The sequence below is a fragment of the Cnephaeus nilssonii genome (assembly GCF_951640355.1).
Source record: "Cnephaeus nilssonii genome assembly, chromosome: 2".
Taxonomy (NCBI): domain Eukaryota; kingdom Metazoa; phylum Chordata; class Mammalia; order Chiroptera; family Vespertilionidae; genus Cnephaeus; species Cnephaeus nilssonii.
In genome coordinates this window covers 72,340,188-72,356,040 of record NC_137073.1, presented here as the reverse complement: position 1 = coordinate 72,356,040, position 15,853 = coordinate 72,340,188, and the positions used below count along the sequence as shown (strand labels likewise).

Here is a 15,853-nt window from a genome sequence, read left to right as displayed (position 1 = left end):
TGAACCTGCTCATGTCAATACAGCAGATAGTGAGAAAACGGATTCAAATTCAGGTCTGACTACAAAACACACTCTAATTTGTTAGACCATTTTGGCATCATCTGTTATGTCATATAAATTAAGGATTGGGAGAAGTTTGTGTAGAGGGAAAAGGATACACATAGGAGAAAGTTACATTTCTGCCATGTGTATGGTTTAGGACAGTGATGGGCAACCTTTTGAGCTTGGTGTGTCAAACCGCCAAAAAACTGAGCATAACTCGGGTAGTGTGTCACTTTGAGGAAAAAACATTATTTCGCAAATGTTTCATCCTCAGGAGCAGCAAATGTTTCATCCTCGGCATGCGGCCGCCTTAGCGGCCGCGTGTCATCAGAAATGGCTACGCGTGTCAGTGCTGACACGCGTGTCATAGGTTCGCCATCACTGGTTTAGGATTAGAGCACCTACGTACAAACACCTTGAAAATCGCTGCTTTGTTGGACTGAAACAAGATGGTAGTTGTCCCATTTGTGAGTTAGTTTAGCATTGACAGAAACTAGCTTGCTGTGCCAAATGATACCGGCTAGGATGCTGATGCTTGAAAAAGATTTTGAACTTTTGTATGCATTTGTTGTTATTGATGATACATGATTTATGAGCCATCTTCCTCTACTCTTTCATCATATAGAGCATTTGTCAAGTGCATTATTGTTTCATACCAGATATTTTCAGAAATTTGACTGTAGGGAGAACAGCCAAGAATGCAGTCATGGTGATGAACTAGGTGCTGTTAAAAATTGATAGTTCTTAGAAATGTTTGTAAGTATTTCTTCTGAACTTTGAAATATTCAATTAAAAAATTCTCTATACTTGAAGACAGAATTAAGTGCCTTTTAAGAGATGCTTGAGTATATGGCATAAATGTTGCAGAAATTTTATATGGCCATTTAAAAATTACTAAGATGTTCTTACCTATTTCAACCATAACTTTCTCCTAAACCTTGCTGCTGAAAATTCTCATAGTGAAATCAGACTTCTAAAACTGTACCCAGGAAAAGAAAAAAGAATTAGGTGACTCAGGGAATCTTGAAAAAAATAGTGGGGGGTTGAAGGTAAGAGATCAACCAAAAGACTTGTATGCATCCTTATAAGCATAACCAATGGACACAGACAATAGGGGGGTGAGGGTCTGTGCTGGGGGGCAGGAGCATGCTGGGAGAGGTCAATGGGGGAAAACATATGTAATACTTTTCAATAATAAAGAATTTTTATAAAAGAAAAAAATAGATGTAATAATTTGTATTTTAGCAAGACAAAAGTTCTAAATATTATAGACTCATAAATATTGGAGAGTCTATGAATTTTATTTTTGTATTTTTAAAAAATATGTTTTTATTGATTTCAGAGAGAGGAAGGGAGAGGGAGAGAGATAGAAACATAAATGATGAGAAAGAATCACCGATCATCTGCCTTCTGCACGCCCCATGCTGGGGTCAAGCCTGCAACCCAGGCAAGTATGTGCCCTGACTGGGAATTGAACCGTTACTTCCTGGTTCATGGGTCAATGCTCAACCAATGAACCATACCAGCTAGGCTCTATTTTATAGTCTTTATTTCCTGATTGCCTAATCACATTTTATTGCTAGTCTGTCTGTTTAATTAAAAAATACATACCTACATACTTAAACACATACATTTTTTAAAAAGGGAAATTACAAGACCCAATTTTTTTAACCTCCTTTTTTGTTCTGTCTTTTTTTCACTCATTTTATTTAATTAATAAATCATTGAATGCCTACTGTATACTAAGCTATTTTTTATGCATTGGGGATATAGCATTTAACAAAAGAGAGATGATGACTCAAAACTGGCATGAATGCTTGTCTTCATGGAACTTACATTGTAGTATGGAGGGGCATTTGAGTTACTGTTAATTTCTAGATGCTGTAGATATTATAAAGGAGAATGGTCTTATTCTTAAGAGATGAATGCCAAAGGAAAAAGGAATGAAGTTTTGTGATATCTACAGCTTAACAGATGGTTCCATTTAAAACATTATATGTACACAAATAAGCAAATGGGGCAAAATCTTAACAACTGTTGATTTGTTTTTTAATTTTATGCTTTTCAGTTTATCTCTTTGAAAAATTTCATATTACAAAGATGAAATGAAAATGAGATTAGGGATGAGAAGGAACTAATAGAGTCTAAAAATGAAGAATCAGGAGGTAAGCCAGTAGAATGTAGTGTCTTGAAATCCAAGAGAGAAAAATGTTTCGAAGAGAAGGGAGTGATTATCTGTCACATTCTTTGATAGGTCAAGTTCAAAATGAGAACTGAAAGCTGATCATTGGTGCATTGGTCCACGTGGAGACCACTCATTGGGCCTTTGACAAGCAGTTTCTGTGGAATAATGGGGATAAAAAGCATCATTGAAGTGGGCTTAAGAAAGAACAGGAGGAGAATCAGATACAGATAGGTTAGTGTATATAAACTCTAGAGGAGTTTACATACTTGTAAAGGGGAGCAGAAAAATGGAGTAGAAATTGAAGGATTAAGTGGGGTTGAGTTTTTGGTTTTGGTTTTAGAAATGAGAAATAACCTATCTTGACAAAATGGATATCAGAAAAAGAAATAGTAAATTGTTAAACAGTATACATAAGTGTTTGAATCAAGAAGAGTTGGAATCTAGAACAAAGTGGAATAGGAGCACAGATAATGAATGAATAATAATGAGAAAAAACTGAACATGTACATGGATACAGATGAATATATGTTGTAGGAGCTAGTGGGAATTATCTTTTGATTGCTTTGGGGTTTTTTTTAGTGAAGTGAAGCATGAATAGCAGCTGGGACTGGTTATGAGGGAGGAAATTTGAGAAGTGAGGAGAAGATATGAATTGTCATGCAGAAGAGTAAAGAAACTATGAAAATAAAGTATAATTGATGTGTAGTAGCATATAGGGTCCTTTGAGCTAGGACATCATGAATTTAAAGTGATCATGAATTAAAGGTCAGCAGGGTTACATATTTTCCTTCAGCCATGTTTAACTGCATGGGAAAGGATAGGAGTAGACAAGATTTAATTATGGTTGTGTTTCATCCAAGGAAGTTCAGTGCAGTAAGAGCAGGTGAGAGAGTTGAGGGGATATACAAAGGAGTGATTTTAATAATTGACTGGACAGAATATATTAAATTGAGTCTTGGAAATGTAGGTGCAGGAATGCCTGTAGCACATCCGGTTGCAGTTTCTAATAGTGATAAATATTGGCCTGGGGCCTAGTAAAAAGGTTAGAGCTGGAAAAAGTATTATTTTTGTAAAATAAGAGAGTATTGAGGCCTGAAATAGATGATCTAGCATTACAAGAGAAATGAAAGAAGGAAGGCCCTGATTGACACCAGCATTTAAAGAGTCAGGCAGCCGAAACCGGTTTGGCTCAGTGGATAGAGTGTCGGCCTGCGGACTCAAGGGTCCCAGGTTCGATTCCGGTCAAGGGCACGTAACCTTGGTTGCGGGCACATCCCCAGTAGGGGGTGTGCAAGAGGCAGCTGATGGATGTTTCTCTCCCATCGATGTTTCTAACTCTCTATCCCTCTCCCTTCCTCTCTGAAAAAAATCAATAAAATATATTTAAAAAAATTTTTTTCTCTCTGCTTAAGAGGTTTCAAATCCCTAACAAAGTTTTCTTTTTGTTTGCTTTCCAACTCTTAATAATAAAACAAAATTATATACATTTGTTCACTTAATTTGACTAGATGAAGTATATGTGCAGCCATGTGATATCAGACCCATAATTTAGACTTTGTTAGGCTTAAATTTTTCTTTGTAATGTTGCCAAAGACTACACTTCTAATTTAATCAATCATCTCAAAATACTTTGTCACAAAAAGAATGGCAAATGAGAGCTAATAGATGGATACCTGTTTATTATCACTACTGAAGAAAAGAAGCAAACATCTTACTAATATGGAGTCAGTAATCTCAGCTTTATAGTGAAAAAATTATTGTAAATTATCAAATCTATTTTAGATCAAATTAAGCCCCATATCTGTTCTTCCATTCTTTTGTGCAATATCCTTCTTCTATAAACTGTATTTTATTTTACACTTTAATGATTGACAGTAACAGATTTTCACATGGCAAGCAAATTATGGTAGAAAAAGATAATAAAAGGTTTAGTTTAGGGTCTGTCTATATTAAAGAATAAAATGTTTAGGGAAAATATTTCTAAATTACCATTTGAATTCTACATTTAAATTTACCTCTAAGAATAAAAATAGTATATGCTATATATCATGTTTCATGACTTGAAATGTTTAATAATTTAGAAATATTTAAAAGCTCTGAAAATGCAGTAGATTGAATCAGTCTAAATGATAGTGATTCAAAATATTCTTTTTTCCCTCTCTGAAGTTTTTCAGTATTTTTGGTGATATAGTTATTTAATTAACTGCATTATTCCGGTTGATTATAGGTGTATCTGGTTAGTGATGATAAAGTGAATATAGGTATGTTCATATGTTTCTGTGACCCTGTTTAGAACAAAGTACTGGCATGTAATATAAAGTTAGGATTGGATTCAATAGAAATATAGAGGTGAGGGGAGTTCCTTTGATTTAAGGAAGTAAAAGCTATAGTTTAATAGGACACAGTATTTTAATATTCTAAGCTCGTCTGAAAGAAATTAATCTACCCCTTTTTAACGTAATGTTTCTACTTTTAATTGTACTGCAAATTCAGTTGTCCTATAAGTTGATATTAGAAACAAGTAGGCTCAGGAAAAAAGTATTTTATTAGTGAAAATTTGTCTTAAGTGGTATAAAGTGAAGTAGCACACACTGTAATTCTACTGTAATCTTATTTGGTTCAGGCATGTGGTTGTGTAACTCCTCTTTGCAGTGTTATTTAAAAATTTTAGAAATACACTTGAAACAATAGAGCAGTATACTTCTTTTCTGTGTTGAGTCCATACTGCAATACATGAAGTATCTAAACCATCTTATTATAACCAATACTAAGTTTTACTCTTTAACAACCCACTTATTTTTTTTAAAGCATAAATTCTGATATGTTAAAAAACAAACAAACTTAGAGCTGTCTTTGCAAAGTACCGGGTGGGACAAAAATAGGTTTATGGTTGAGAATATATGAACCACAGAGTTTATTCTTGTATTATTATTTATTATTTACTGTATTATTTTCCATACAAACAATATAAACTTACTTTTGCCTCATCCTGTATTTCTAAACTGTACTCTTTTTGTTTGTTTTTTAATTTTGTTTCTAAACTGTACTCTTTTTGTTGGTTTGTTTTTTAATTTTGTTTCTAAACTATTCTTTGTTTTTTAATTTTGTTTCTAAACTGTACTCTTGATAATAAAATGTAGAAAACTTTTTTTTTTATTATTTTATTGATTTTTTTTACAGAGAGGAAGAGAGAGGGATAGAGAGTTAGAAACATCGATAGGAGAGAAACATCGATCAGCTGCCTCTTGCACACCCCCTACTGGGGATGTGCCCGCAACCAAGGTACATGCCCTTGACCGGAATTGAATCTGGGACCCTTGAGTCTGCAGGCCGACGCTCTATCCACTGAGCCAAACCGGTTTCGGCAAAATGTAGAAAACTTTTATACTTCGAGCATTCTTTTCAATGATCAAACTTCACAAGATGCAATATTTTCTCGAACATTTAACATAGAAATTAATCAGTTTTTCAGAAACAAATGCCATACTGAATCCACAATTATATTTGTACTAGAGGCCCAGTGCACGAAATTCTTGAATGGGCAGGGTGGGCACGTCCCTCAGCCCGGCTTGCACCCTCTCCAATCCGGGACCACTTAGGGGATGTTGGGCCTAAATCGGCAGTCGGACATCCCACTCATAATCCAGGACCACTGCCTCCTAACCGCTCACCTGCCTGCCTACCTGATCGCCCCTAACTGCTCCCCTGCCAGCCTGATTGCCCCCTAACTGCTCCCCCCTGCCGGCCTGATCACCTCTAACTGCCCTTCCCTGCCGGCCTGATTGCCCCCTAACTGCCTCTGCCTCGGCCCCTGCCACTGTGGCTTTGTCCAAAAGGAGTCCGGAAGATGTCTGGTCTAATAGCCTATTACCCTTTAATTAGTATAGATGGTTTCTCTCTCTAATTAATATAGAAAGAGTAGGGCAAGTGTTGGACCTCGAAGGTCCAAAACCATGGTCTTTTCTCTTCTTACTGAAATAATGGAGAAAGATAGCACTGTAAAAAAGATACCAGCTATTCCCCAAACTCATTTTCTCTTGTATACAGGCTGAGTCGTCATAAGTGTTAAAATAATTCTTGAAAAAAAGAAAATAGTACTTATACAAACTATTATAATTGTAAAGAAATCAAAAGAAACAACAATGTAATGCTAATACATTACTAAAGACTGGACAATTGGCCTTCAGACATGCAGATAAAATTATTTTACTTGAGTAAAACTTCATTATTAGCTGCTACATCCATATGTAGTAATACATGTTTTCACAGTGTATTAATGTTTTCATAGAGTATTAATTTTGTTTTCTGAACCAGCATCTACTTGCTGTTTTTTTTGAAAATTGCAGAATTTTTCCCCAAATCATACAAACAGATATGGAACTGAACACAAATTACTGACTGAATCAGAAAATAACACAAGAAGATTAATTCTTAAATTAAAAATTCTTAGTGAGATATTAATAATGAATATAATTTTTGTTTTTTGCTTACTTACCCATTCTTTTTATGTTTTTTAAAAATATATATTTTTATTGATTTTAGAGAGGAAGGGAGAAGGATAGAGAGAAACATAAATGATGAGAGAGAATCCGGCTGCCTCCTGCATGCCCCCTACTGAGGATCGAGCCTGCAACCCAGGCATATGCCCTTGGCCAGAATTGAACCTGGGACCCTTCAGTCCACAGGCTAACGTTCTATCCACTGAGCCAAACCGGCTAGGGCTACACATTCTTTTTTTTTTTTTAATTCTGAGGAATGTTTTTTTATTAATTTTACAGAGTGAGGAAAAAAGAGAGAGAGAGAAACATTGATCTGAAAAACATTTTATCAGTTGCCTCCTATATGCACCCCAACTTGGGATCGAACCCACAACCTAAGTATGTGTCCTGACTGGGAATCGAATTCGCAGTCTTTTGGTGTATGGGGCGATACTTCAACCAACTGAGCCATGGGGCCGGGGTTTCTTATTTTTTTATATTGCTTAATTTATTCAATAAATAAGTATTAAGTACCTAATTTGTGCTAAACAACTAGTTGAACAGTGAAAAAATACAGAAATAATTTAATATCTCGGAGACACACTATAAACAATAACTAAGCAAATTGTTAGACTGTAGTACTATGGAGAAAAAAGTAGAGAAACGGAAATGGGGATTATGTTGCTGAGGGTTGAGGCAAGTTTCAGTATTCTTTGAGAAAATCAGAGGAGGCCTTACTACTAATATAATGAAAATAATAAAGGGGAAATTAAAATAGTTAACATAATTAATGTTTTTCTTATAGCTGGAACAGTCAAATGATTTCAGTTCGTGAAGCCAAAGCCATTCCCAGGCCTGATGGTATTGAATGGAGAAATAAATACATCTGTGTAGAAGGTAGCTTTCCCACTACTCTCTGTCATTCAGTTATCATCATGTACTAAGAGAATTACTTGAATAATTTCAGCTTATATTATTATAAAATAATAAATTTATATCCTGAAGTGGTTTTAGTTATAAGATTTTAATTTAATATTTAAAAATAATTTAAAAACTTTTATTTGTAGAAAATAACAAACACGAATTTAGGTGTTTAGTGTTTGTAGTTGGTAAGATTTGAGCAACTAGAAACACTAAACAATATCCCTCCTGCTTAAAATTGATGGAAACGTCATTCTTATATTGAAATAAAATCAGTTCTTTTATACTGATTCTTAAATGCAAGCTAGATTTTTATGAATAGAAATTGATTTTACTTTAAAAATTAAATGCTGAGATATTCTGTTTTCTAAAATTAATTTATATATAGTTGACTATCACTGACTTAAAGAAACACTGACTGCTGTAAAGTGCTATTTGTGATGTGACCTGATAGTTTGGCATATGGCATTATTCTATTGAAGAAAACAGTACTTTGACAGTAAACTTCTTTTTATAATAGCCTTTCTAAGCAATAAAAACACACAAAAGAAACAAAAGGAGCTTTTAAAATGATGGGCCTGCCTGCTTAGATTGTATTACAAATGTAAAGTTAACCTCTCCATTTGATTTCACCCTTTTTCCAGGTCTCAGCTTTAAGGCACAAATAGTTTTTATCAATACTCTTGGCTTCATCCTACTGCTTCTTCTAACTACTTTCCCCCCCTCTTTTTTATTGCCAAAATTCTTAAACTCGAGTAATTTTTACCTACTGCTGACATTATTTCAGCTATCCCATCTGTTAGCCTCCTTTTCTCACTATTATCTTCAGTTTCTTTGTCTTCTCAATATTATAAAACATTTGTTGTCTGTATATATGGACTCTTCCCTCTTGTGGGTGACGTGGAAGGTAATGTTCTGTTCTCTAAAACTCTTCATTTTCTTCCTCTCTTCTCTACTTGCTATCTTTTCAGCTCTTTCACTGCCAAATTTCTCATACAGGTTACACTGTTCTCACTGTATCTTTCTAAACCATCCACTCACACCATAACTCTCTGCATTGTCTTCTATCCTCACAATGTTTAGACTTACTTTCAAAGGGATTGACCTTCTCTTGCTTGACAAATCAGAAGTCTTTTAAATTTAAATTAAATTTAAAATTATCTTTCTGTGATGTTTAACATTAACCACCTCTCTCAGATACAGTGCTTTATTCTTTTTGATAACTTTAATTCTTTAACTTATTTTTATTTTCTTAAGGGTAGGTAGGTTTTTGACACTCTGTAATTCTTCAGAAATCTTATCCACTTTTATGATTTAGATTTAACATACTTATGCTGATGACTTCATTTTTAGTTATCCTCTCACTTGAATTCTTCCTACCTTATTAGACAGTGCATAGCTATATAAAACTATGTTCAATATGCATAAATCTAATAAGATACTAGGTTGAATTATATGTAATTGCTATTTTCTAGGTAAAAACTGTCAAATATTGACAATTTCATATAGTTCAACCAAATAAAAAAATTGAAGCTCTCATTTTAATAATTTTTTGTTTATATGTGCATTTAACTTTGCAGAACCTTTTGATGGAACAAATACTGCCAGAGCTGTGCATGAAAAGCAGAAGTTTGACATGATAAAGGATCAATTTTTAAAGGTAAACAGTATATTAGATTAACTCTTAAAAGCATTAGTAGACTAGTGTGCTTTGAAAATGAAATACATATGTACTAGTAATTGGACCGAATAGCCCTGGTTTCTGTGTTGTGAAGCCATCAATGTAGCACAATAGGGAATTTATTACTTGAATTTAGATATACTTTCCCTTCAGAGAGATCTGGCTCTGTTTTCATTCACATGGCTTTCACTTTTGTGGAAATAAGCATTTCCATAGTGACTTATTAAACTCTCAAAATGAAACTAAAGCCTGGTGGACTTCTTTTCCTCCTAAAATATTGGGGAACTTATGATAGCCTTAAAAGAAAACTTATTTATTTATTCATTTATTTTTATTGTTGAAAGTATTACAGATATCTCCCATCCACCCCTCATGATTTTTCTTTTGCATGCCCTAACAGGAACTTGAGTTCCATTTTATCTTTGTTTACATTTTGAGAAGTTAAAAAAGTATATTGGTGTATATACACGCATTATATATATAAACTTTGGTTATATATATGTACACACATATACTGTAATTTATTCCTTAGCTCTTTAGTCACATTATGAATTTATTCAATAGTAATTTTGCTAGGTGGGATTTTAGTCATCAAGGAATTCCACAGTACAATGTAGAAACACACTGATAAAAATATGTACTATGAGACATACAGGAGAAATGCTTCATAGAAGGAAAGAATCAGTGAACTGTGACGATCATTTTAGAGACATAACTTTTTATTATCAAGACATACAAGTCGCCGAAACCGGTTTGGCTCAGTGGATAGAGTGTCGGTCTGCGGACTGAAAGGTCCCAGGTTCGATTCCGGTCAAGGGCATGTACATTGGTTCCGGGCACATCCCCGGTAGGGGGTGTGCAGGAGGCAGCTGGTCGATGTTTCTCTCTCATCGATGTTTCTAGCTCTCTATCTCCTTTCCTTTCTGTAAAAAATCAATTAAAAAAAAAAAAGACATACAAGTGGACTTTATTTTGATGATAATTAAAAATGCAAGTGTATCATATTACAAACTTTTCTTCAAATTAGGCCCTCTCATTTATCAACCAGACAAGAAAATTTAAATGAATGGAATTGTGCAGGACAAAACTGATATTCCAGAGGGAAGATTTTTGTCAGGTTAAATTGATAACTCAAAAACAGTATTGCTTACATAGCTATTCGTATTGATGGATGAGCTTCCTTTAGTTCCTTTTTTTGTTGTTGTTGTTAATCCTCACCCAAGGATATTTTTCCATTGATCTTTAGGGAGAGTGGAATAGAGAGGGAAAAACAGAGAGAAACATCGATGTGAGAGAAACACATCAATTGGTTGCCTCTGAACAGGGCCAGGGCCCGAGGAGATTGTAACCAATGTAAGTGCCCTTGACTAGGATCGAACCCGGGACCGCTTTGGTCCGAAGGCCGACACTATCCACTAAGCCAAACCAGCTAGGGCACTTCAGTTCCTTTTTTTTTTTTTCTTACCAATTCAACTTACTTGTCTTTTCTAGATTCATATAAAAAGTTTTTTAATAGATTTACTGTCACCTTCATAAATACTATTTTTAATTGAAAAAGCTTACTAGATGCCAAATAGTCCATCAGATAATTTAAGTAGTCTTCCCTTATTCTTTCAAACTCAAAGATTTTGTTTTAATTACTTTGTACCATGCCGCTTTAGATGAAATTATTTAAATCTGTGAATAAATGTGAACATTGTCAATTGTGTCTTTTTGTACCACCTATATGTCCATTTCTTTATTAATTGAAGTCACACAGGTATTGATTTTTTAGATAACTCTTTTTTTTCTGATGACAGAAACAATTCTTATACTGTATTAAAAACTTGGGAGATAAAAACACAAAGAAGAAGAAAAAAAACACCCAAAATTTTACTACTTTGAGAGAACTACTATTAACATTCTAGTAACTTTCCATTCAGTATTTGTTCTGTACATACTTGAGGTCTTAAAAATGATTTCTTTTTTTCTCACAGTCATGGCACAGATTGAGAGACAAAAAAGATTTGAACAGTATACTACCTTTAAGAGCTGCTGTCCTGAAAAGATGACTGGCTTCTATTACTTAATAAATTCTTCTGATAAATAAAGAACAATAGTAATACCATAATGCATTTTGTTTACCTCCATCATAGTTTCTTTTCATTGTTCTTGTTTTCATGTTTTATTTTTAAAAGGACATACTTATATAAAGATTGCATATTTTATTATAACATTTCCTAATAAAACCCTTGGATTTAAAGATGTATTTTTGAAAATGTTTACATTGATGATTAGTGATATTATGGCATGAATTTTCAGGTGATCAGATAAAATATTTTTTGGGAGACTACCTGAACAAGTAAAAGGTTTTTGATATAACTTCAGTTAATTGTACCACATGCTAATACTGAAAAGATTTGTGGAATTTTGGAAAGTATAATCTACAGTAGATAGTTTATTGCCTGTCCTAGTAAAGTGAAGAGTCAAATCAGTTATTCAGTTACTTAAAGCAAAATGAAATCTTTTATTTCAATGAAATCACTGCAGAGGCATGAAATATTGGACAGTTGCCTTAAGTCTTCGCTTGATTACAGGATAGAGGCTGTACGTGTGTCTGTATTAGCATTTCATTAGTACCTCAGATGCTTTTGATGTACTCGAGATTGCTTTCAATTTTTTGTGACAACAGTACATTTTGCACTGTAGTAATATGAGCGCTAACTCTGTATTGAACAGCAGTTAGTGTGAATTGTTTTTAAAAAATCAATTCATTGTAGACATTTTGAAAAGATCAAGTCCCCTATGCTTTATGGTAGCTTAGTGCAATATGCATTTTAGCTTTACTTCCCATTTTGTGTTTTTATTTTCCATGTGACATGAAACAACAGAAACGGAAAGCTCAAAGTTGAAATTATAACCTATTGATCATATCAGATTTTTTTTCTGTGTGCAATTACAGGATTGTAATCAACTGGAATTTTTAGGCAGTAAGTCCCTAATGAAATGTTTTAGGGTAAGACATAAAATCATTATAAATAAAAGCTTAATGTTTGTAAAGATACTTTTTTAGTGTTTCTTTTTCACATGAAGAAGTATTGGTGGCTGCTGAAAAAGCTACAGTGTTTATTAAGGTTGTTTGGGTTTGTGTAAATATTTGTAAAGTGGTTAATGCCTGTACATTTAAATATGAAAAGTAATCTTGGAAATAGTTTTAACTTTTTCAAAAGGACTCTGTACAACTTCTTTTAGACCTGCTGTAGCACAGTTTGTACCTCTAATATATTTGGGGGTTTTGTTTTGTTTTTGGCAGACGAATCCAAATGCTAAGACTTGCTTTTCTTTGACTTGTAAAAGGTGCATATTTTCATTTTCTTCTTTAAGTTTAAAGTTTTGTATTATGTCAAATGCAATAAAGTTTATATATGGAAATTGTTGAGGTGTTTTTGTGTGTGTTTGTGAGTCTTGAGATTGAGGCTGTAGCTATCATCTGGAGCTGACCTGAATCCAGTTGTGCTTGATTATTTAGATTATACAGAGGGTCTTGTAATCAGGTTCTTTCATTGTTAAGCCAACTAACTACATCAACATCCTATTTCTCTGGTATTATTAGGAATGAAGCTTTCTGCACAGATGAGTTTTTTAGATTATTGATGTTTAACATTTTTAAAGCAATTATGCTTTATATATTCCCTTTCTTGGAAATTTTCCTAAAATGTATTATACACTGTGCAACTCTTTATCAGAATGTGTTGAGCATAATTAATATTATAGTGACTTGAGTAATCGTTATAAACAATAGTTATAGTACTGTATAGTATGTCTGTGCAGCTCGCAGGGATTGGGTAAGTATTTAGGGCGCCCTTCCTCTTTAGTATTAGGACATTTCCAAATAAAGTTCCTCCCACCCCAAATTCATTATGGTATGGACTCCTTCACTGGCACTATTTTCTCATCTTTCAAAGGTGCGAAACTTTGAAAGATGAGGAAAAACACACACTGCCCTGCACACAGCTCATTTTACTGTTGCTGCTTTTCACCTGTTTGTTGAAAAATAGATCAAAGTGAATAAACTTTCACTCAATTCAAAATCAATAAACTTAAGCCTAAATTCCCCATGGATCACTGGACTAGCCCAGAGACTGAGCAGGCTAGCTACTCTCTTCCTCCCCCCCCCCCCCCCCCCCCCCCAGAAAACCAGCATTGCAGTTAAACCTTACACAGCGGAGTTGTAGGGGGATCATGAGAGGGAGACCCTTAGCTGAGGGCCTGAACTATTCAGTCCCTTGCTCAGTAAGGAGTACTTACTAGGTTGGGGTAAAGGGTAGCTTGGCTGTAAACAAAGCCTACCAAACCCACTCAGGAGGAAAGAGGTGGGTCTGGGCGCCTTTCCTCCTCTCCACCTGCTGCTGCCCTGGAGCCTGCGCCCCTTGGAGTGGTGGGCGACCGTCAGTTGCCCCAAGGGCCCGCCAGGGATCCGCCTGAACGGCGCGGGGAGGGCTCGGGGGAAGTTGGCAGACACGCGGGAAGAGGAGAAGCTGAGTCCGGGTCCCTGAAGCTCGGCGGCAAAACTTTCTGACGCCTTCTATTTAAAGTCGCGGGACGTGCCCGCCCCCCGCGCCGGGAACCCGAGCCGCCCTCCGGGCCCGAGGCGCAGTCAGGGAGAACACCAGGCGCGGCGCGGGCGGCTCCGGCTCCAGCTCCGGCCCCGGCCCGGCAAGACGCGATGGCGAGCAGCGACAGCAACCACGCCACCGAGAGCTTCCTCGGCTCCGATGGGGACGAGGAGGCGACTCGAGAGCTGGAGACCGAGGAGGAGTCAGAGGGCGAGGAGGACGAGACGGTCACGGAGTCGGAGGAGGAGCCGGACGCCAGGTAGCGTGTGCGCCTCTCCCGGCCCCGCAGCCAGCGCGAGGCCCGGGCCTGGAAATGCGGCCGCCTAGGGCAGGTGCTTCGCGGCGCAGCTCCCAGCCTGCCTGTTCCTCTTAACTGCTGGAGTTCACTCCCCCGGAGCTGAGTACTTTCTCTCTGGGGGCGCTGCCTTGGTAAGAACTTAAAGGTGAAGGTGCCTCCTGTCAGTTGGAGTGACAGGCCCGCCTGCAGCTGCAAAGTTCATCCCTTCCGCGCCCCCCCTCTCCTCCCAGCCCAGCTCAGCTCCTTGTCACTGCAGCTCTTGTTTATTCCTGGGAATTTACTTCGGGTCCTGCGTGACTGCAGAATGTGCTGAAACGCTGAAACTTTTGGCCTAAGGCACAGGAACAATCTTGAAAGCCTGAGCTAGAGAAGGGGGGTTGGGGGCGGGGGTGGGGGGTGGGTGAGGGTGGCGGTCTCTTGGATAGCTCATATTGGGATAGGTTGCTACAAGGGAACTTGATTTTGGTACAAAGGCCCATAAATTCTTTGGAGGAAAGAAGCATGAGTTTCAGCAACCCTCGTTCTAAAATCCTGCTTTTTTTTGTTTTCGTGGTCCCAAATATCAACGTTTCAATGAATGTGAATGCAGTTAGATAATACTATATAAAACTATGGTTTTCCCTCCACTTAGATCTTCCTCTTCCCTCCCTTCATAGGGACCCTAAAATGAGATAAGTAGAAATCATCTTCTCTCTATTTAGATTTATTTCTACTTTTACTTCTATTTGGGTATGGGGTGGCTTATTTTTTTTTTAATTTGTTTTGTTTTTGTCAGTGATGTCTCTTCCTATTTCTATTAATATCAATAGAGAGGCCTACTTTGTAGGTGACAGATTATGTGCAGCATTTCAGAATGCCCATCTTATCCAAAGTTAAAAAGTACTGCCAATAGAGCTGGAGTTGAAGTAGCCCTAAACTGGCATTGATTAGGGTGAATGGTATGTCAGTTAAGTCTGGTATATGGGTCACATATTTACCAATCAGCTGCCAAGTGGGAAGCAGGCACAGCCCCTGTCCTCCAGGACTTTATGGGAAAAGTTAGAGAGCAATATGGAAAGTGTGACACTATGTACTAAATAAGTGGGAGGGCGGGGAGGACAGACCAGGGTTTGTGGAAGGTCAGGAGAGAGTATATAGATCTGTGACTGCCCCGACAAGTGGACCTGTCCTGGGCGCTTTACAGAATGGCAGGAGGTGCGGAAAGGAAAAGCAGAAGAGAGCACCTGGAGGAAATGGAACAAGGAATAGGGAATATTGAGAAGGGAGATCTGTCAATCCCAGACTTTTTAACCTTTCCCCCTTAATGGTGCCTGTGATCCTATGTCCTTGTCCACCCATAATTTACTCCCCCCATCGCTGAGAATCTGAAACCTCATTTCCCCTAAAATGTGAGCAGCTGACAGTGATTCAAAGCACCACTTTGGGGTTGCATTGCCCTTTTTCAAAGGGCAAACTCTTCAGGTAAAAACATTTATCTGCAGTAAACAGCCTGCTCTGACTACAGATGGAAAGGTGGACACTAGCACAAGGACCAGAACAAATAGAGGGGAGGGAAACATGAGGGAATAGGTAGGTGGTGGTAGAGGCCTTGAAAACCATCACATTTTTTTTAAAAATCGGATTCAGTGACATTAGTAACAAGAAATCAGTGAA

At 36.8% G+C, this 15,853-nt stretch overlaps 2 protein-coding genes across 4 annotated transcripts in view; both read left to right on the top strand.

Moving 5' to 3' along the window:
* The window catches only part of TENT2 (terminal nucleotidyltransferase 2), a 63,964-nt gene extending 51,236 nt beyond the window's left edge, over positions 1-12,728 (top strand). For 2 of the 3 annotated variants that reach the window (XM_079791585.1, XM_079791583.1), the window contains exons 13-15: positions 7,511-7,602; positions 9,207-9,286; positions 11,284-12,727. In XM_079791585.1, coding sequence (XP_079647711.1) covers positions 7,511-7,602; positions 9,207-9,286; positions 11,284-11,358 — 247 coding nt within the window. In that variant the 3' untranslated portion in view covers positions 11,359-12,727. Of the gene's footprint in view, positions 1-7,510; positions 7,603-9,206; positions 9,287-11,283 lie in introns of all 3 variants that reach the window. The other variant, XM_079791584.1, reaches the window with a different exon arrangement.
* Positions 12,729-13,762: 1,034 nt separating this feature from the next.
* CMYA5 (cardiomyopathy associated 5) overlaps positions 13,763-15,853 on the top strand; it is a gene marked incomplete at its 3' end in the record, with an annotated part of 92,336 nt that continues 90,245 nt past the window's right edge. Inside the window, exon 1 of the mRNA XM_079800740.1 lies at positions 13,763-14,161. Coding sequence (XP_079656866.1) covers positions 14,013-14,161 — 149 coding nt within the window. The 5' untranslated portion in view covers positions 13,763-14,012. The remainder of the gene's footprint in view (positions 14,162-15,853) is intronic.